The sequence below is a fragment of the Lagenorhynchus albirostris genome, chromosome 3 (assembly GCF_949774975.1).
Source record: "Lagenorhynchus albirostris chromosome 3, mLagAlb1.1, whole genome shotgun sequence".
Classification (NCBI taxonomy): Eukaryota; Metazoa; Chordata; class Mammalia; order Artiodactyla; family Delphinidae; genus Lagenorhynchus; species Lagenorhynchus albirostris.
Window position 1 is genome coordinate 158,287,164 of NC_083097.1, and position 21,614 is coordinate 158,308,777.

The 21,614-nt window shown below is 47.8% G+C and overlaps 1 protein-coding gene and 1 long non-coding RNA gene across 3 annotated transcripts; one reads left to right on the plus strand and one right to left on the minus strand.

Moving 5' to 3' along the window:
* The first annotated feature begins 18 nt into the window (after window positions 1–18).
* LOC132517432 (uncharacterized) lies at window positions 19–4,348 on the plus strand. Of its 2 annotated transcripts, none has more exons than XR_009539739.1 (2): window positions 19–299; window positions 431–4,348. It is a non-coding gene; the product is annotated as an uncharacterized LOC132517432 (long non-coding RNA). The 2 variants fall into 2 exon arrangements; XR_009539740.1 differs by having other exon boundaries at window positions 480–4,348.
* Window positions 4,349–6,622: 2,274 nt separating this feature from the next.
* Window positions 6,623–21,288, minus strand: SLC35E1 (solute carrier family 35 member E1). Its single transcript, XM_060144652.1, has 6 exons — window positions 20,865–21,288; window positions 20,393–20,463; window positions 18,092–18,229; window positions 16,939–17,064; window positions 8,138–8,383; window positions 6,623–7,658 (listed from the first exon to the last, which is right to left on the minus strand). The coding sequence occupies exons 1-6, from the start codon at window positions 21,286–21,288 to the stop codon at window positions 7,428–7,430; spliced, it is 1,236 nt and encodes a 411-aa protein (XP_060000635.1). The 3' UTR covers window positions 6,623–7,427.
* Between the last annotated feature and the right edge of the window lie 326 nt (window positions 21,289–21,614).

Consider the following 21,614-nt stretch of genomic DNA (forward strand, 5'->3'; position numbering starts at 1 on the left):
AGGGCACAAGGCGGGAGGGAAGAAGCCGCGCGAGGCCGGGCGCGCAGGAGGGGCTCGCGAAGTGTACGCGCAAGGGCTTTCTCGCGCATGTGCGGAGTGGGCTGTTGTCGTGCGACGCCCAGGAGCTGCTAGAACTGAGCGGACGGCTGTTAGCCGCGGCCGGGGCGTTTTCTCAGCTCAGCGTTGCAACCCGAAGGCTTGACCGGCCTCGTTCTCCGCGGGACTAGGGAGCCTGGGGTGTTCCTGCCCCGGTCAAGGCCTGTTTCCTCCTCGCGGGGCGGCGGTAAGGAAAATACGAGGTGACGTGCGTCTGGGCGGCTCCTGGGCCGCGACGCCTGTCACATGCTCCCGGGGCCGCCCGGAGGCAGAAGCAGAACCGGGAGGCTATGGGCTTGGCGGGGATGTAATTGAGCTTATTGAGGTTCAAAAGAGCCTCCCGCTCGATTTCTTTCCCTCGATCAAACGTTTTGATAAGGAAGACTTCAGGGCGAGCGGACCCCACCCGCACCCCCGCCGGCCTCAGACTGAGTGCGCCTCTTTGGGGCTCGTGTGGCTTCTGTGCAGTCATTCAAGCAGCGGGGAAGGAGTGAGCGTCCAGGACCTACGGGTGCTGGGCCTTCTACACTGCGCGTCCGGAGGGCAGGGCGCCATCCTGCAAGATGCATTTACGTTGCATCCAAAACGATGATGGTAAAGATAACGCATGCTAATTGTGGGGAAAATTAACAAGCCGCAGCAAACATTAGGGAAATGTAGACTGTGGACTTGCCCCGTAATGTGACTCTCGCCGTTAACATTAACACTTTAGTTGGCTATACCTCTGTATTTTATGAAAATATATATCTTTGTGTTTTAGATACATTTCTTTTTTGTTGCTACGTAACTTCTGACGCTTATGGATTGTCTCCTGTACGTCAGATATTGCCTTAGACCAGAGGCTGGCAAACGTTTTCTATAAAGGGCCAGATAGCAAATATTTTAGGCTCTTCTGGCCAAGAGCCAAAATTGAGGCTATTGTGTAGTGCTTATATAACCAAAGAGAAAAATGTCCAGAACACTTTTATTGGTGGAATATAAAATATAGCAATTGAGTACAGTTTAAATAATTTAGGTCTAATGAGAAGAATGGAATGCTTTTCTGGGGATTCCAAGTCAGTCTTTCCTGTCATCAATTGATTGCAAATGTTCACCTGTAAAGACCATTCTTGGTTCACAAAAAGGCAGGCTGGGGCTTCCCTGGTGGTGCAGTGGTTGAGAGTCCGCCTGCCGATGCAGGGGACGCGTGTTCGTGCCCCGGTCCTGGAAGATCCCACATGCCGTGGAGCGGCTGGGCCCGTGAGCCATGGCCGCTGAGCCTGCGCGTCCGGAGCCTGTGCTCCGCAACGGGAGAGGCCACAACAGTGAGAGGCCCGCGTACCACAAAAAAACAACAAAAAAAAGGCAGGTTGGATGTTGCTTGTGGATGAAACAATGAACAAGTCAGACCTAAGTTCTTGCTCTCATGAGCCCACGGTCTGGGTAGGCAGAGAGACCCATAGATCAGTAAACAAATATATCATCTCAAAGGTGTTATTGAGGAAAACAGAGGGTGCTAAGACCATGATAAGGTAGGAGGGTGGTGCCTACACTGATAGGGTTATCTGAGAAGGCCCTTGGGCGGTGAGGTTTGCACTGAGATCCCACTCCGGAACCAGCTATGTGAACAGTCCAGGCAGGGGGAATGTTCTGTTTAGTAAATGCTCAGTAATCTGGATAGTGTGATTTTTCCATGCCAGTAAAGAACTGTATCAAGAAGCTTTAACTTCTGATCCACCACGGATAGATTTCAGAGATAGCACTCGTTTTTGTGAGTTGAAGATACACAGCACTTATCAGATTCTTAACGGGATCTGTGAACCAAAACACGTTACAAATCTGGTCATTTTTAATGACTGCATAGAACAATGTGGTGTGGATTTACCATAATTTTTTGAAGCCAGACACCATGGAGTCTCTTGAGTTGGTTCTACTTTTAAACCACTATTAAAAGTTTTAGTGTATACATAGATCTTGTGGTCAAAGGGTTTGCACTTTTAATGCTGACGTTGCTCAACTGTCCACCAGAAAGGTTGTACACCCATGACTACTGCTATCATACATTCATCTCATAGTGTTTAAAATGCCATTTGAGACTGGATATGTAAGCATCACAAGGCCTCCCCCAGGCTCCTTTCAGTGGGCCAAATCAGAATTCGTTGGTCAGGAGAAAGCAGTAGAGAGAGTTGCTAGAAGTAGAGGCTCCTGCAGACCGACATGGTCTCCAAGGACCTGGGAACAAAACTCTTAAGTAAGCAAGTAAAATGCACCCCCCTTGGTGAGATGAACTTGCTGAGGGGCCCACCTAACAAGGAAAAAGGAAAGAATTTAAAACCCACACGCATACCCACTTCGGTCCTGCAAATGTGCTGTGAGGAATTTATCCTAGATTAGAAGCATGTGCAACATTGTGCGCTGCAAACTCATCCCATTAAAATAGTATTTAATGTGCAGCAGTAGGGGTTGGTTAATTGTAGCACATCTTATAATACCATGTACACAGACAGAATCAAGGGATATTTAGTAACAAGGGAAATGTTTCTAGCATATTTTTTTAAAGCAGTTTACAAAATAATATGCACAGTATGCCAGTTTTGAAAAAAGTGCATATATCCTCTCCAGCGGCAACTGCTGTGTCCAGCTTCCTGTGTATCTTTTCAGAAATAAACTATTCACAAGCACCTTTATATATCTCAGCGATATATTTTGGAAGTTGTTCTTTATCCCATTCTTTTTGACATCTGTATAGTCTAGATAATTTTTTGGCTTTAATAATTTTTTTCTAACTTAAAAAATATATAGACTATAAAAATATATAGACCAGAAAAGTTGTTACTAAAAAAAGTAGGGGGTTGACTGAGGAAATCTAGGCCCATCTAGACCTATGGTCTCAGTAAAGCAAAGCTTGGTGTGACTGTCACCTCATCTGCAGTAACTGAATCCCATGTGATCAACTAGCTGAAGCCATGGCAGGAGGAATGTCCTGTGGGAACAGAGAAGGTGGTCCTGTCCTGTCCTAGACATGAGCATTCCTTGGGCCTGATCATGTGTCACCAAACGAACTTCTGGTCACAAAGGAGCTGCCCTGGGGAGAGAAAGGAGGAGTCCAGTGTCTGGGAGCAGACATCCCTGAGGAGGGGTTCGGGCTCTGGCATCTGAGCAATGAGGCTGTCCTTAAACCTGGCCCTGCCTGACTTATAAGGCAGTGACACCATCCCCAGTAGAGCCTCTTGAGGCCCTGCTGGAACCACAGCAGACAACTGCAAAGTGACTTGGGTCATCTGGACATCAGGGCTCCTTCAGGGTCTTACTTTAGCAGTGTGGCCGAGGCAACTGAATTGAAAGGATCCCCTTTGATTGCACCAGCTCCTCTTCGGAGTGTATGACAAACGTGAGGAAAAACAAAACCACTCACTTCATTGAGGCTGCTTTGCAGGGCAAAGGGCCCTGGGCTTGGAGTCAGACACTTGGGTTCCAGGCGTGTTCCATGGGCCAAGCCTGACTTTCTCTGTTGCCATTTCCCTCTGTAAAATAGGGCTAATACCTGCCTTTTGGGTCCTGATAGTTAAACAAGCATATATAATATAAAATGTGCAAATAAAATACTCTGTGAATTGAAAATGCAAGCCAAAACATTCCCATATGCCGCTTGAATAATTACCCTGTACTTCCTTTAGCATTTTCTGCCCCGCCTCCAACACAGCACTTGTGTGCTCCTTAGTCACACATCCATAAATTAAGCTGAGTGCTCTGAGGGTAGAAGGCTTACGTATCTGTTTCCTGTACTTGGCACAATATGGCAGTTTTGAAAAAAGTGCATATATCCTCTCCAGAGGCAACTGCTGTGTCCGGCTTCCTGTGTATCCTTTCAGAGATAAACTATTCACAAGCACCTTTATATATCTCAGCGATATATTTTGGTGCTCAGTAAATCACTGAACAAAAGGATTGTGAATTAAAAGGATGTGGGCACTTGTTTTAGGAGAAACTCCTACCCATCAACTGTGATTGAAGGAAATTGTCTGTTGGGAGTGGTTTCTGAGTAGTATGGGGGGAAATGGGCTTGGAGGCAGACTTCAGTGTGATCCTGGACAAATGACTTAACCCCTCTGGGCCTCACAAGGTGAAGAGTAATCCTTTGTGGATTGTGTGTGAAAAGCCCACACGTAGCAGGTACTCTGTTGTTCCTCATACAGATGTAAGCACAGCTCTCACAACATTCTTGGATTTTCCATGTTATTCTGTTCAATAAAGGCATGTCATTAACTGTTAAGCTGTGATTCTAGTTTTATCCTACTGGCTCATGAATTCACAAGTCACGTGTTTAAATTTTGGCTTAGAAAAGATAAAAAAGTTGCAATACACCTGAATGTGGGAACCAAGTTGGTTTGCTCTTTCTGCCTCTTACACGTTTTGTTGCTGGGCACACTGACGACAGGGTCACTCAGAAAGGGACCCTCACTGACAAACTGGGACCAATCTTGATTCCCTGGAGACCACCATTTATTTTTGGTAAATGCCAGCCACGAATATACACAGTATCATTCCCACAGAACAGTCTATAGCAAGAAAAGTCCTGAAAACAAGGTGACAATTGAAAAAAAGAATTCACAATGTTCAGATTCTTCAATAATTTAATGTTCTATGTCCTTAAGGCTGTTAGACCTTAAGGTGTCCAGGTCTGGTTATGTCCCAGTGATGACAGAGGGCCTGTTGCATGATGTATGCCAAATACACAGTAAAATCCAGAAATTCCAAGTGCTTCTTCATTTGAACCTATTTGGCTTCTCTCCTTTGTAACAGGGGTTTGATTTTCCCAATAACGAATGAATTAAAATAAGGTGCTTAAAAATTCCACACTGAGTCTCAAGATAGTGAACAAACACTATTTAAAAATGCCCTCTGAGCCTCAGTTTCCCCTTCTGTAAAACGAAGGAGTTGGGTTTGAGTTAGTTTTGCAGACCATACCACGGATGGGTGAACTAGCTGTCACAGTCCCTGGCAATGAGGAGGTGAGGGGAACCCAGCTGCAAATGTGGATTTGAGAGTGGGGTGGAGGGTTGAGCAAGGGCAGCAAGTGGCTGGAAAACTGGCCTTCAGGAGGTCAGTGTCAGCTTTGAACTTTCAAGTCTCAAAAGTATGTCTTTGTCTTTTGATCTGATGATTTGGTCTAATATGATTGTCTCTCATTCCAGTGTATGTACTCACTGTAGATTTATGTACAGAACTAAATATCCCATTTATTCATGTATAAACCGTAATAAAACCAGTCAGATATTTCCCCTCACCAGCAGATCTTGCACTGGAAAAGGAAAACAAATATACACATTTCAGCAACCTCAGAAATTTCATTAAACCTGCATAGAGGCATAATTCATTTTGGAGTTCAATTATACGTTCAAGAAATCAGCTCCTATCATAAAGACAACTACTGTAATGTCTATGCTGTGCAAAATTATCCCCATTTATTGTGGTTCAACTGCAGACTCTACTGCCTCTGGTGAAGGCACTCAGCAGGTTCTTTTCACAAATAACACCCTTCAGAACGGCCCCTTCCTGTTTTACACAGCATTGTCTCAGAACTTGTGGCCAAAGTAATTCAAAAGCAAGACAACGACAAACAGGGACTCCTTAGGCCAGTGGTACTGAACTCACAGGCCACAAGGGGTCCCTGTGACCTCTCCAGGAGTCGCCCATTCATAAGCTGACAAAAGTGTAACCTCTAAGTACAAAATTCTAATTACCAAAACAAACAGGAGTCAAGCGGTACTTCCTTGAAACAGAACCGTCTCACATGCCAGGAGGTAAAGGGTGACCCGATATCCCATCTGCTGATCAAGCCAAGTGCCTGTTCAAGAGGCCGGGGACAGGGCTGAAGGAAGAAGGCTGCCATCAGCGAAGACCCTCAGAGCCAAGCAAGTGGTCCTTTCCGAGGGCACAGTCTCTAGTGATGCCAGGTGTCCCGACCTGGACCTCAGCACATGGGTTACCCACTAGGGTCACATAATTTTCCTCGAGTGATTTTGCCAAAACCCAAACTTTTTCTTGACCAAAGACTGATTTGGCAAACCAAATCCTAGCTTGGTGCTTGCCGCTTCACTGGGACATGATTCAGATCCTAATGCAAACACCACAAGAACAGCTAATGGAAATCAGAGCACTGAGCTCTCATCTATGACACGAACTATCGAGATGACATTCTTGATTTATCTCACTTTCAGGGACTGCTCACTAGAAAAGCTAGTGACCAGCTTTTCAAAACACTTCCTTGCTACTAAACGCAGCAATGTGCCGAGACAGGCATCGCCAGCAACTTTTCTTGTTTTTAAATGCTTAAAAACAAAAGGGTTTTCCAACCATAAGCTGATCCTCATGCATCCTGCATCCCCTAAGGGGGATGGGGGCATAAAAGCACAGACAGCTACAAAATTTGCCCTAGGAAAATGCAAGATCCTCATAAAGCCAACATCACCCCCCCAAACATCCTACTAAGTCAGCACAGAAGTGGTGAAAGCTCAAGAAACAAAACAAATATAGAAATAGAGCCTGAAACACTGAACACGATTTCCTCATGATCCTTCTCACAGCCCTGTGTCCCCTCCTCCTTGCTGCTCCGAGAGGAGAGATGCCCTGCTCCACCAACGGAAGAGGGAGCCCAGGAGACAGTGGCCACCTTTCCCTCTGGATCCGGGCACACGCCACCTCTGACTTTTGTGTCAGAATTAGGCTCTAAGAATTCAATGCTAATTACAATAGCTTTGCACTGGGGAACATTTGCCAGAACTGCAAACAGCCATGGGCTGATCAGAAAGCTGAGTCCATCTTTGTGGCTGGAGATGTTTTCAATAACCGTTACACTCCTCTGCTCCATGGCTGCACCAGTCCTACGCCTACCTGAGCAGTGGAATTAAAGCTGCTAGCCTGTCACCAAGCACCACCCTTGCCACCCTCCCTGCAAACCACCTCTTGCCCACTCCGAGGTCTGTGTCCTTTCCAGAGAGGGTCCTGGCTGTTATCTGGAAAACAGAACAAGAACTCTGAAAAACATGACTTGGGAAGTAAGTCCACACAGAAAGGTAAAAGCCGGACGAGATTTCCATATGGCGACGCAGCCCTCAGAAGACAGACTCCAGGAAGAAAGGGCATGAAACACCGGAGCTCGGGAGCAGTGGTCCCCACTGCAGGGACGGCGTCCTGCTGCCCCCAGGGGGCCGGGAACCCCAGGGTCTTCTGATGGTTCTGCACCATCCCCCCTTGGCTGGGTTGTACATTCACTGGTTGTCAGAAGTTTCTGGTACTGCTGGGGGGTAAGAGGGAGGATTGGCAGAACGTCCTGCCCTGGTCGCTAGACTCTACACGTCGTAACGGTTCAAAGTGTACGAGTTTGGGTAGCTCTGCCGGCTGTACTGGAAGTGATCTGTCAAGATGTTGTTGCGGCCGTACTGATAGTCCCCGTGCTGGGGGAAGAGAATGCCGTTGTGGGGCTTCTCCAGGGCGCTCCGATGATGCTCCTTACTGCTCAGGTCCCCCGTCGTGACGGGGAGGAGGTGCTTCCGGGCTTGCTGATTCGCATCATACTTGGTCTGCGAGGTCAAGAGAGCAGTGAGACCACTGGCTCCTTGTCCAGGACACGCACAGAGGACAGAGGGGAGCTCGAGATTCACAGCCAAGCAGCCTTCAAGGCCAACACAAGTGTCATCCCTAGCGGGGCTGGGCATGGCCAGTGAACTGTTACTGGACCGGCCCTACCTGTCAGCCATCCCACAGCCTTACATCGGAACAAACAATCTTCGCAAGGAGGGAGGGAAATTCCTGATAAAGCCTCAGTAGACCCGAGAGCCACACTGGACTGAGGCATGAGCCTGGGGTCATCTACGCAGGAAAAGGAAGCCCCGGGCAGAGGGGGCTGAGCGTAGACCATAAACCAGTCAGTGGCAAAGCTGGCAGCTGGAACCCGGGCCTCTTAGTTCCTGGTGAGGCCCCTTCCATTCCCCGCCCCGGCCAACTCTTGGTAGACTCCCTGGGAGTCCCGGGGGACAGCCTCCCCCCACCCCAGACTCACCTTGTTGTACAGAAAGACTCCCAGGATGGCCGTCATCATGCCCAGGACGTTGGTGCTGGTGACTGGGTTTCGCAGCATGATCAGGGACACTGTGATGACCATGATTCTCTTGGTGGCGTTGGCGACCGAGTAGCTCAGAGGGCTGATGAGGTTGAGGATGCTGAAGGCAATGACGTTCTGGGCAAAGTTACAGAAGCCGCTGACAGCCAGGAGCAGAAGCATCCAAGGCCACTGGGACACATAGGTCTACAGAGACGGGGGAGCGAGAACAGCACTGCGGTCACACGCTTGCCCTGGCAGGGGGGGTGACACACAGCGGCTTATCAGGGTCACACATTCGCTGGGGAACAGACCCAGGTAGGGTCATCATGTGATACCAGGTGCTTTATCTATACAACCTCTGACCTTCACGACACTCTGCATGGAGCAACAATAATAATGATCACCACCCTTTCCTGCTGAGGAAGCGGAGGTTCGGGGGGACATCAGCTACCCAAGGGGTGCAGAGTATGACACAAACCAAAGCCTTCCCTCATCCCTGTCCAGTGAGGGCCGGGGCTCTGGGTTAGCAGAGCGAGGTCTGCATTCTGGACATCACCTCAGTCTGTGTGGGCTGCTAAGACAAAATACCACAGGCTGAGGGTGCTTACAAACAACAGATGTTTATTTCTCACAGTTCTGGAGGCTGGAAGTTCAAGATCAAGGCGCCAGTAGATTCCGCATCTGGTGAGAGCCCTTTTCCTGGTTCAGGGTGGCACCTTCTCACTGGGCCCTCACATGGCGGAAGTGGTGAGGGAGCTCTCTGGGGTCTCTCATAAGGGCATGAATCCCATTCATGATGGCTCCACCCTCATGACCTAATCAGCTCCCAAAGGCCCCACCTCCCGACACCATCACACTGAGAGTTAGGCTTCAACATATGAATTTGGTGGGGGGTGACAGACATTTAAACCATAGCAGACATGATGCATTGTATAAAATGGGGAGGTCCTGGGAAGGCAGCCTCTGGGTGTGTGAAGACCCTCCCCTCCCCGCCCAAGGCTGGGAGCCAGAGGCTCTGGGTCTGCCCCATTGCTGGGAACCCCCCCGGGCAAGCTGCTCGACCTCTCTGTTTCCTTCATCTATGAAATGGGAAAGACTGACCCCTGATAAGTCCACACAGCGCTGCTGCTATGAGGATCAAATGCAATCATGGCTTTGAAAGTGCTTTAAAACAATCCCAAGGCCAAACAAACAGGAGGTGATGCTATCGTCAAAATTTTAGTTACCATTTGACCCTCACCAGAAGTAAGCTACTCTAATGAAGGGGGCCCAGAAGAAACCACAACTAGCAGACGTCGGGGCCACAGAACTCCTCAAAGAGCCTGGGCTGATCCCAGGCCAGTTCCCAGGCTGCTCCGGCCTTTGACAGAGGAGGATGCAGCTGGGTCCGCCCAGGACAGTGGTGTCTAGTGGCCCTGCCAGGATGGGAGCTGCAGCAATCTTAGGGCAGCGGCCTGATTCTATCTCTACCACCCTCTGATAGGGAACGATCACGTAGTCCTCTTAAAGGTGAGGGAGATCTGAGTAGGCGACCTGCTCAGAATTGCCCAGAACGTTGCCCTAGTTGGGATAATAGCCTCTGTAAGGCATGTGAGCCCACCAGCACGCCTTCAGGGTGGGCTGGCCTGTTCTCCCAGCAGTTCTTCCCTGAGGTGACCCATATGGACTTCCAAGCTATTTTTACAAGGCAGCCAGCTTGCAAAGATATCTATCTTGCAGGAAAGGAACCCAGGCAATCCAGCTTTTTAAAAGAACTGACATAACAATAAAGTCAAGTGTTTCTTCCTCCCGGTGGATAGTTCCATGTGTTTTCACACATATATTGACTCATGTAGCCAACACTGCAATCAGGATTCAGAACAGCTCCATCACCCCATAACACTCCCCAGGGCTTCTTTGTGCAAACCCCCTCCCCCAACCCAGGCAACCACTGCTATGTTCCTCATGATAGGTTCATCTTTTGGAGACTGTCCTATAAATGGAATGATACAGCATGGAACCTTCTCAGACAGGTTTCTTTCATTCAGCATAATGCCTCTAACCGCCCCCCCCCCAAGTTGTTGTAAGGGATGACAGTTGTTATTGCTGAGAAATGTTCTGCTGTACAAACATACCGAAGTTACCTTAACCATTCACCCGTTGAGTGACATTTGGGTTGTTTCCAATACTTTGTGATCATGAATAGAGTTGCTATAAACATTCATGTACAGGCTTCTGTGTGAATGTGAGTTTCATTTCTAGAGTAAATACCCAGGAGTGAGACTGCTGGGACATATGGTCAGTGTATGTTTAACTTCAGAAGAAACTCCCAAATGTTTTCCAGAGTGGCTGCATGACTTTGCACTTGCTCCAACGATATATGAGAATTCCAGTTGTGGCCCAGCCTCGACAAACATGGTACTGCCAGTACTTTTCATTGTAGCCATCCTACTGGATACGAAGTAGCACCTCATCTTGGTTTTAATTTGCTTTTCCCTAATGACTAATGATGTTGAACATATTTCACATGCCATCTGTACAATCACGATGGTGAAGTTCAAGTCTTTTGCCCATTTTTAAACAAGTTGTTTTCCTACTATTGAATTTTGAGAGTTCTTCATATATCCTGAACATAAGTCCTCTGTCAGTATCGCATTGGCAAATATTTTTTCCCAGTCTGTAGCTTGTCTTTCTTTCACTTAATAGTGTATTGGAAAGCGAAAGTTTTTAATTTTGAGGAAGCCCCCATTTACCAATTATTTTCTTTATGGACTTTGCTTTTGGTGTAATGTCTAAGAACTAATCCCAAGTCGTGAAGATTTTTCTTCTGTTTTCTTCTAAAGGTTATCATTTTTGCTCTTAAATTTAAGTCTAGAGTACATTATGAATTAAATTTTGTATAATGTGTGAGGTTGAAGTCAAGCCTCAGTTTTTGCTTATGGATGCCCAATTGTTCCAACACCATTTTTTAAAGAAACTATCCTCTCTCCATTGAATTGCCTTTGAACCTGCATCAAAGATCAGTTACCCATATTTGTGAGTATAAGTTCAAACTGCCTATTCTGCTCCACTGATTGATGTCTCTCTCCACCAATATCCATACCTTTATACTAAGCCTTCAAATTATGTAGTGTGATTCCTCCAACTTTATTCTTCTCTCTCAAACTTATTTGGCTATTCCAGTTCTCTTGCCAGTCAATGTATGTAAATTTTCCAATCAGCTTTTCTATATTAAAAAATTTTTAATATATATAGGTATATATCTATCTCCATGTATACACACACGCACAGATAGATTAGTATCTCAACTTTTTTTTCATTTACACCTTTGACAAGGAGAAAAATTAAAATTTAAGTAGTGATTTATAGTTGAATTAATACTAAAGAATAAAATTTTGTTGGGTATAGAGAATTTTATTTTGTCCTTTCAAATCTGTATTTCTTTTTCTTGTCTTGTTGCCCTGGCTACGATGTCAAGTATGATGTGGAATATGCATGTTGAAAGTAAACATCTTTACCTTATTCCTGAACTTAGGGGGAAAAGCCTTCAATCTTTCATCATTATGATGTTAACTATATATGCCCTTGATCAAGTTGAGGTAGTTTCCTTCTATTTCTAGTTTGTTGACTTTTTAAAACTCATGACTGGATGTTGGACTTTGTCAAATGCCTTTTCTGCATCAGTTGGTATGAATACATGATTTTTGTTAGACTATTATAGTAGATTACACTGACTGATTTTCAAGTATTGAATTAGCTTTGCATTCTTGATTGAAATCCCACTTTTTCATAGTGTAGCATGGTTTTTATATATCACTGCATTTGATTTGTTCTAATACTTTGTTAAGAACTTTTGCCTCCGTGTTCATGAGGGATTTTGGTCTTTTTCTTGGTTTTGTTATGAACCAAAGGTGTTCCTTTCCTTTTCTGTTTTCTGGAGGAGATTGTGTAGAACTGGTGTTTATTTTTCCTTAAGTGTTTGGTAGAAATTACCAGTAAAACCATCTGGGCCTGATGACTTCTTTTTAGAAGGTTTTAAACTACGAATTCAATTTCTTTAATAGCTCTGAGACTCAGGTTATCTTTTTCATCTTGAGTGGGTGCGTTTTGATAGTTTGTGGTTTATGAGGAACTGGTCTATTTCATCTATTGTTGAATTTATGTGTATAGAGCTGTCAGTAGTATTCTTACGGTTTTAAGGTCTGTGAGTTCTGCAGTGCTATTCCCTCTTTCATTCCTCATATTTGTAGTGTCTTCTCTCTCTCTCTCTCGTTTTTGGTCAGTTTTGCTTAAGTTGAAAAAAATTTTTTTCTCCCTGAGACTTCCTCTTTGGCCCAGGGATTATTTAGAAATGTGCTGTTTAATTTCCAAGTGTTTGGAGATTTTTTCATTACCTTTCTGTCATTTACTTCCGATTTCATCATGATCAGAGAATATATTTTGCATGTTTCCAATCCTTTTGTTAAGGTTTGTTTTGTAACAAAGAATATGATCTTGGTGAATGTTCCACATGTACACTTGAAAGAATGACTATTCTGCTGCTCTTGGGTAGCGTATTCTGGAAATGTCAATGAGACATCCAGTTGGTTGACTGTGGCATTCAGTTCTTTATTCTTGCTGATTTTCTATAGTTCTGTTGATTTTGAAGATTCTATATTTGCTGGATATAATCTGTTGATAGTTCCTTAGTGTCAGTACTTTAAAAAAAATGTTATTCTACTTTTGCTTTTCATTGTTTCTGACGAGAAACCCGCAGTCATCCAAACTGCTGTTCTATAAATACTGCATCGTTTTTCTCTGGCTGTTTTCAAAGATTTTTTCTTTGTCTTTTCATCTTTTTCTCTCTGTGGTTTCAACTGGATAATTTCTATTGATTTATCTTCAAGTTATGGACTTTCCTCTGTCACCTCCATTCTGCTTAGCCCATCCAGTGAGTGTTTAAGCTGTTCCTTCCATTCTGGAACTTCCATTCGGTTCTATCTATCTTCTGTTCTTCCCATTTGTTTCAAGAGCATTCTTGGAGCATGATTATATATCATTGCTTTAAAGTCTTTGTCCAATAATTCCAACATCTGGGTCATCCCAGTGTTGGCATCTGTTGATTATCTTTTCCCACAAGACTTGAAATTTTCCTGGTTCTTCATATGCCAAGTAATTTTGGATTACATCCTGGACAGTTAGAATATTATAAGACTGTAGGTCTCATTTAAGTCCCATGGGGAACGTCAATATTTGGTTTTAGCAGACTCAGTTGGGTTCGGGCTACAAGCTTGAGCAGCCTCCTGTGGGTTGTGGTTCCAATGTCAGTTCTGTTTTCAAAGCCTTTTCAGTGGTACACAGCTCTGTCCTGAGTGTGCTCTACCCAGTTGTCACTCTTGGTCCTGGGTAGTAGTCTATCCTGTCTTTGTATGCTGCTAGGATCAGATTCCCACGTGTGCAGCTCAGGAGTGGGCCCAGGATTTCATGTTTTATGAGGTCACTTTCTCTGGGTTCCTCCTCTCCATGTCTCCTTGGTACTTTATGGTTTCTGAGGGCTCCCTCTTTCAGTCCTCCAGTCAGAAAGTTGGAATTAATTACCCCATTCTGCTGTGTCTTTCCCACAACTGCACCTCCTTTCGGGGGCCAAGCAGTGGGAGGATGAAGGGAGAAAAAAAATGCAATGGGGCTAATCCCATCCTTTGACTGCAGAGGGAGGCTGCCCCCCTCAGCATCTCAGGTGCCCGTGGGACCTGCTGCCGCCACTACCATGGGATTGCTGGGGGCCTGGGATGCGAGAGAACAAAGGAAACAGAGAAAATGGGGGATTTCCTCTACTCTCTCTGAACATCAGGAATCTCCTTTCCCCGTCTGCAAGCCAGCATAGAGGGCTTTTGACTCTCTTCTTCCCCAGTGCCCACTTCTGCATTTCCGGCTGCCTTGAGTCCAGGCTGGAGACACAGGAGGCAAAAGAAAGGCAAACTCACAGATGGCTCAGTGGTACTTTGCAATCTGGCTTTTTCTACCAGCCTGCCTGCTCCCATTTACTTTCCAGTTTTCAAATACCTGTTTCACACATCGTGTCCAAACTTTAAAACTAGGCTTCCTGCTCCCAAGTCTGGTGATCCGTGCCTGGCTTCAGCTGAACTGTTGGCATCAGGGCTGGGCGTGTCTGGGAACTGCCCTCTGTAGCCTTTCTTGGTAACATGGCGAATAGCAGGCCCCAGCTGATATTCTCCAACCTGAACCTCCTTCCTCCTACTATGGAGCGCCACACTGGAACAGAGCTAACTCACCTGGCTGAGAGACACAGGGCAGAGAGGAGGAGCCCCGACAGGAACCCCGCCTTCAGGCGGCAGCACTGTGGACTACTGCATGCTCCTAGGGCTGCTGTTAAAACGCACAAGGTCCCCATCAAGGTAAAAATTAGATGGCCTCAATGAGAAAAACTAGAAGAAAACCGAAAAATATCCAAAATACAAGAGAAACGCAAAGCAAAGAGAGCAGACAAAAAAATAAAAGAGAGAGAGCAGAGCAAAGCCTACGTATACCTGTTTGTGTGTATACACACAGACCCCAATGAGTTGTAACAGGACAGTGTAACAGAACTGAAGCCAAAACTATAGACAATACTATGCAGTCAATAAAAGGAACAAAAAAGACCTAACAGGTCAGTATGGAGTGATCTTCAGGACATGTCATTGAGTGAAAAGAGCAAGGCACTCTTTCCTAAGTATCTAAAAAGCTACTTTTTGTGTAAGGAGGAGGTAGGTATGAACACACTTGGCCCTCAGTATCTGTGGGGCGTTGGTTCCAGGAGCCCCCAATCTGAGGATGCTCAAAGTCTCTCATATAAAATGGCGTAGTACAATTTATAGTCGACCCTCCGTATCTGTGGGTTTCACATCTGCAGATTCAACCAACCTCGGATGAAAATTTTGATCCTGGGTTGAATACGGGGACTCGAAACCCATGGATATGGAGGGCCGACCGTATATAGAAATTTGCTTATGTCTGCGAAAAGAAACACTGAGAGGGTAAACCAAGATCATAAAAATGGCTACTTATAGGGGTCGGCAGTGGGGAGGCAACAGGGACTGAAGTTAGACTTCTTTGAATAAACCCTGTCATATCATTTGGGTTTAGAAATATAAAGGTTTGATATATTCAGTGAGGAAAAAAAATTGCCTAGAAATTGAAAACAAATGGAAGTAAAGGAACCCAAATGCACAAGAAGTTGGTGACAGAGGCACATAGTGAAAACAATTATTTCAAGTGCCCTTAGAACACAGTATTCCAGTTGTACGTCTGTAACGAAACCTGTTTTAAGGACAGACAGAGCTGCCAAGAAATCTTTACTGTTTCTCTGTACACTACCTGCAGTTGCCTGGTAGGGAGTCTCACTCTGAAGCAGTTATATGTGTGTACAGTAGAATCACGTATGAACAGTTTCCGTAGTGTATTGCGAATGAGAAACGTTGTGAGAAACCAAGTGTACCAGGAAAGACACACACACGCAAAATCAAAGCAGTAATAAATGCTGCAATGTTAAACTGGACTTAGAATGAATCAGGATAAGCTCTCCCCTCCACCACCAGATACGTCTTTCCTGGTTTTTTACTGCCAAGTCTTAAAAACAATGACAACCCAACAGCAGTGAGCACACGTGGCACTGAGATGGTATCTCTAAACACGAATCTCTCTCTGCTAAAAGCAACCCGGGTCCCTGAAGGAGTGGCTGATTGCAGGTCTGGGATGGGAGGCGCACAAGATGAGGGAGGACGTCCTGTGGGGCCAAAAGTTACCCAAGGCTGATATGTGCTATCAGAAGGGCAGGGAGCCAATAAGAAGGACTCCATCAGCCCAGACAAGATACTCTGAATATTTAACAAAATAACACATACAACTGACAAACACAAGTTCACAATGATACTGAAAAGTAAATAAATCCAAGAACCCTCCTTCACCCAAAAGAAACCCTCAACTCCCTGGTTAACACTCCCTGGTTTTCTTTACTTTGAAAACTGGTAACTAGAAGGAAAGAGAAGTAGTAAACTGCTTTTCGTGCACTGTACTTTCAGGTAACAAACTAGTTCCAGCTGATGATGGAAAGTTCTTCACAGAAACATTACAGCTAATCAACATGGAAGGGAAGTTAGAACACAGAGCCACAGTTGCCTCACCTGGAAACCAGAGATAACCTCCACTACATCCATAGGTGGTGGTAGGGATTAAAGACCAATGTCAAGAATCCAGTCAGACCTCATTAAGCCCTAATAAACACTGACTCCACCTAACTCGGGCCTGGAAGAACCTCCTTCTTATCACTGTCACCTGCATTAGTTTCTAGCACATTCTCTGGAGGCTGGTCCTGTAGGTGGTGGGAAGATGCTCTTTCCTGTGCCTAGAGAGCTATGGATACATCTGGTGCCAATGGAAGTACAGAGATGACACCAAGAAAGGACTCGAGCAGTGCAAGCACAGTTTCCAAAAGGCAAAGTGAGATCTGAACCAGACTGTCAAGATGGGAAACTTGCTTGTGCTTGTTTTCTTCCTTGAATGTACTGGCACAAATGCAGCAGCTATCAGCAGCTAGGATCTAGCATGACAGAGAAGGAAATGCACAGGCAGCCTTCTCGCTCAACTGCAAGCGGTGTGAGTCATCAAAGGGCTGAGGGCTAAAAGGGCTGCCTATCAGAGGCCTCAGATGCCCCAAAGTCAACACAGAGGCATAACCCCCTGACAAAGGGCCTACTTTGGAACCAGTTAAGAAAAGGCCATGTTCTTGACACAGGCCAACTCACCAGGTCGCTGCTGACCAGGAAAGCCGAGAGGTCCACCAGGACCCACGTGGGGATCATAAAAAAGACGGCATGGCAGCCCAAGATGTTCAGCAGCCGGAGATGGTGGATCCTTGAATCTCTTAATACCTGAAGGGAGAAAACCTCTTTAAAGGCTGATCGAAACTATTAAGTGGCAAGAGGGGCTCCGCTTACCCAGGCCCCAAACATGGTGACTGTACATTAACTCTGACATCTGACCTTGACTGCCAAACCTGAAAGTGCACCTATGACGAGACACACAGCCCATGTCCAAAACAGGCACGATGTTTCGTACATGAAGGATGGAGAAAAGAAACAAAACAAAACAAAACAAAAACAAAAAACACCAACACTCAATGCTGGTGAAGCTACAGTAAAACAGGCACTCTGAAGTGGCACTGGTTAATGTCTAAATTGGCATAAAGTATATCAAGAGCCATAAACATCTCATACCCTCTGACCCAAGAACTGTAAACCTATCCAAAGGAAATAACCTGAGAGACAGAAAAATGTTATGCACCAAGACGTTCATTACAATATTATTTATAGTGAATAGCTGGAAATAATCTGCGTCTGCAACAGGGAAACTGACTGCGTTACTTGTGACACCTGAAAAGATGTGATTATTACTGGAGTTAGGAGCAATAACTTTCAATGATATGGGAGCATGCAGTGTTGCAATAATAAATGAACGAAGCAGAATTTGAAAAGTATGTATAATATTACAAATCTAAAAACTGTGCAGGAAAAAACTCTAGCATTAATAGTAGTTCTCCTTAGGGGACAGCACTGCGACTTTCCTCAGTAAAGAGGAAACCCTGCGGCAGAGGGCAGGTCTCTCTTGATTCTTTGTCTCCAGCACCTACTGTGGTGCCTGGCACACAGTGGGTGCTCAATAAGTTTTCTGATTTCTTTTCATTGGGCTTTTCTCCATTTTTTCACATTGAATGTAGGCGAACTTTATAATAAAAAAACAAAAAAGCTATTTAAAAACCAAACAAATAGAAAACCAGCAGAAGGGCAACAGGATTTGTTTTGTTCCAACACCGAAGAAATCCCTACTTGGCCACTTTTTTTTAGATGCCACCCGCACACCCCTGCAACACCAGGTGCACCCTGGATGGCACCCAAATACCTTTTTGGAGAAAATATTCTGAAGCGAGAAGCACAGTGTGGCAGCAAGGGCACTGACAAGCCCCCACATGTCGAAGGACAACTCCGTGACAGTGGCCAGCAGGACGCCGCTGATGATGGGGATGAGTGACAGGTACACCTGTGAGAGGAGGGCAGGAGGGGCTGATGGGCCAGGGTTGAGCTGGGCCACCCAACACAGATGACCAGAGGAAAGCCTCAGCTGCTGTCTTTTCCCTCCCCAAAAGGACACTGCCTACCCCTTTTAACAACGGTGTTAGCCACGACAGTGATGCTCTAGGGGGCGCTGAGGGGGGTAGGACGCAGATGGTTCTCGGAGTACCTGAGGGCAGGGCTGTATCACTGTGGGTGGCCCCACCCCCTATACCATCACCCCCATTAAGAGCCACAAACCAGGGCTGGTCTCAATAGGATCTATCCAGCTGCTGCCACCAACACACCAGGGTCTGAAACTTCAATCGTCTGAAAGGCTGGCCGGGTCCCTCTTATTTTGGGCTCTTCCAACATGCAGTTATCCCTGGTAGGGACACTCCCCCGACACCTTCTCCAGCTGGAGACCTCCTTTCCCTTCAGGTGTCAGTTCACAAACACAAGAACTTTCCCTGACTCACCTCCCCCTAGACGCTGTCAGTTTCCTCTGCTGTGTGTTCCAGGGAATAGCGCTCTCCATTCACTATAAGCGCCCTTTACATTGTCTGCGTCCCTGCACTCGCTTAGGGCAGCTCCTTGTTCACTGCTCCTGGTGCCCAGCACACGGCAGGCAACCCAGTAACTGCTGGCCGAAAGAACGAGTAGCGAGTGCCATGATAGGGGGCCTTCCAGAAGGCTCAAGCTTTCCAGGGCCTAGGGCAAGGAATGGCCCTGGAACTCTGGTGGCTAAAATGGGATCCATTCCCCACACTTAGCTCTTCTTACTCCTGGCTCATCCTTCTACAAAGGATACTCTTAAAGCACTTGGGAGACTTTAGGAGGGGGTGGTGAGGCTTCCACCCCACCAACGCCCACACACAGGGCCGAGGGAAGCCTCTGAATTCCAGAATTCCTGCTCCCCCCACTACTGGCTGTCGCCCTCAGGCTCTCCCTTTTGAAGTCCCATTTCTTCCCCAGAGATCAGGAATGATTACCCAGCTTATCCAAACAGGGTGGGGCCACACTTACTCTATCATTATCCTTAGTCTCCTGCCTAAGCCATTCCCCTGTCTTTCCTCTCTGTGTAAGGTTCTGGCTTCCCGCCCAAGCCGGGTACAATGTCCCTTACAACAGGAAACCTGATAAACACAATGTGATATGGAGAGATGCAGCCGCACACCTCTCAGGCAACTCCTGACCTGGGGAGACAAGTCACACCTGACGTCACCCTGCGGGTGGGCTGCAGAGCGCGCCCAGATCTTGCAGGGGAAAAGACTGGCTGAAAGAAAACATCAGCCAGAGGTGGCCCCATTTCTATAAGCTGATCCAGGGCACCGCCGTTCTAAGTTACATAAAATACAGGATGCCAGAAACCAACCACATAGGAAAGAGGAGCTCTGTCCAGCATGAAATGGATTCCAGCTGGGACAACAGGAGTCCCACTTCCACTTAAGGACACAGGGGAAGGCTGTCTCTGGCTGACTCCACAGCTTCTCTCCCTCCAAGCCAGGAAATACCCAGGCCTGGCATCTTGAACAGACCCTGAATTGTGCCCGGAGCATCTTCCCTATGCAGCCCTGGGTTCTGCGTGTTGTTTTCACTTCCATTCCCAGACATTCACAATTCCTGGCTGTTTTTATTGTGAAGACTTTGCTGGGCTTTGCCAAAATCGGACTCCTCTGACTAGCATTTCACTTCTGACCCCAGAAGTCCCAACCTGACTGCTATCTCTTGCAAAGATGTGAAACTCTGTCAGAGTTCCGTTCCAGCAAGGAGTCGGATGTTCCAAGGGTGTTCCAACCCTGACCCCACTGGAGGGGCATGGGGTGTCTGGTCAGGATGGGACCAAGTTATCCAAGTTGCCTACCAGCAACCCCAGGTAGGTAATCAAAACAGGAAGGAACTTGAGATGGATGGCAGCATCCTGAGATCACCCAACAGAGACAACTCAGGAACACACACCCCACACACCACTGCCCCCAGGGTGATTCCAGAACATTAGCAGCAAAAGAGCCACCAGAGGTCTCTAAGCTGACTTCCTTCCTTGACAGGAAGCCAGGCAGCCTGCAGGCCAGGAACCTGGACCACGTCACCAGCTGGGCAACAGCCGGAAAGCCCTTGGGGCCCCCACTGGCCCAGAGCCCTCCTGGGTTACCTTGGTGCTCTGTTTCTCCTTCATGATGATCCGGGACAGGAGGACCACCCAGATGGGCATGGTGGCCTTGACTGCAAAGAGAGGCAAGGGGCGTTCAGGGAGCTGTTCTAGTCCCAGACCCACCCTGGGACTCTGTCCCAACTCCACTGGAGGGGCGGGAAGGCTTGGCAGCCCCTCAACCTGCTTCAGCTCTTCTATTTCTGTGGGCCTTCCCCCTAACCCAACAGTTCTGATCCGCCCTGCTCAGCTCCCAGCATTCTTCTCAGCCCCTTCCTTTCCCGAGACCCCTGTGCGTGTCCCTCTCTTGCTAAAAGCTTTTGGCGGCCTCCAGCGCCTTCCGGACATTAGCTGACTTCTCAGCCCGGCATTCCTGACCGTCGACTGCACCCCGGCCGGCGCGCTCCTACCCAAGAGCCGAAGCCCCAGGCGGCGTGCCCCGGCCGCCTTCCCCTAGGCCAGGTTTGGCACCCACCGGTGTGCGCGTAGGACACGGGCACCTTCCAGATGCTGACGTGCGCAGACACTGACGCGAAGTACTTGCCGAAGGCGAGCGGCAGCACGTAGCGCGGGTAGAAGCGCGGTGGCAGGAGCGGGCCCGGCGACTGATGCGGACCGGGCCCAGGGCCCGAGACTGGCGGCGCCGGGGGCACGCGCCAGGCGCGGAGCAGAGGCGGGAGCCCCGCGCACAACGCCAGGATGTGGCACAGCGACACGGTCACGGGGAACGGGAAGGCGCTCAGGATCACCTTGTTGACTACATTGCCGCCCGCGCTCAGCGCGTACCACAGCAGGCACAGCGCCGCCACCCGCGCGCCCTCGCGCGCCCCGCCGCTACCGCCCGCGGCTCCTGGGCCCCCGGCGCCAGCGCCCACTCCCACCGCCGCCGCCACCGCCATCCTCCCCGAGCACCCACCCCTTCCCGCCCGTCCGACGGCCCGACGCCGGGCGGGGGTGGGGCCGGACGGGAGCGGGAGCGCCAGCCAACGCCGCTCCCCATTGGCTGCCACCTCTTGCGTCACTGACACGCGCCGGCAGACGCGCCCGCCACCACGTAGCGCGCGCAGGCCCCGCCCCCTCCGGAAGCCCACAGGGGGAGGGAGGGGCCTGTCCCGGAAGCGGAAGGAAGGAACGGGGACCGTAAAGCCACAAGGGCTCTTCAAGCGGTGGGGTGGCCCGGGGGACCGGGGACGGGGGCCCAGAGCACAAGCAGGAGGGGCGGGCG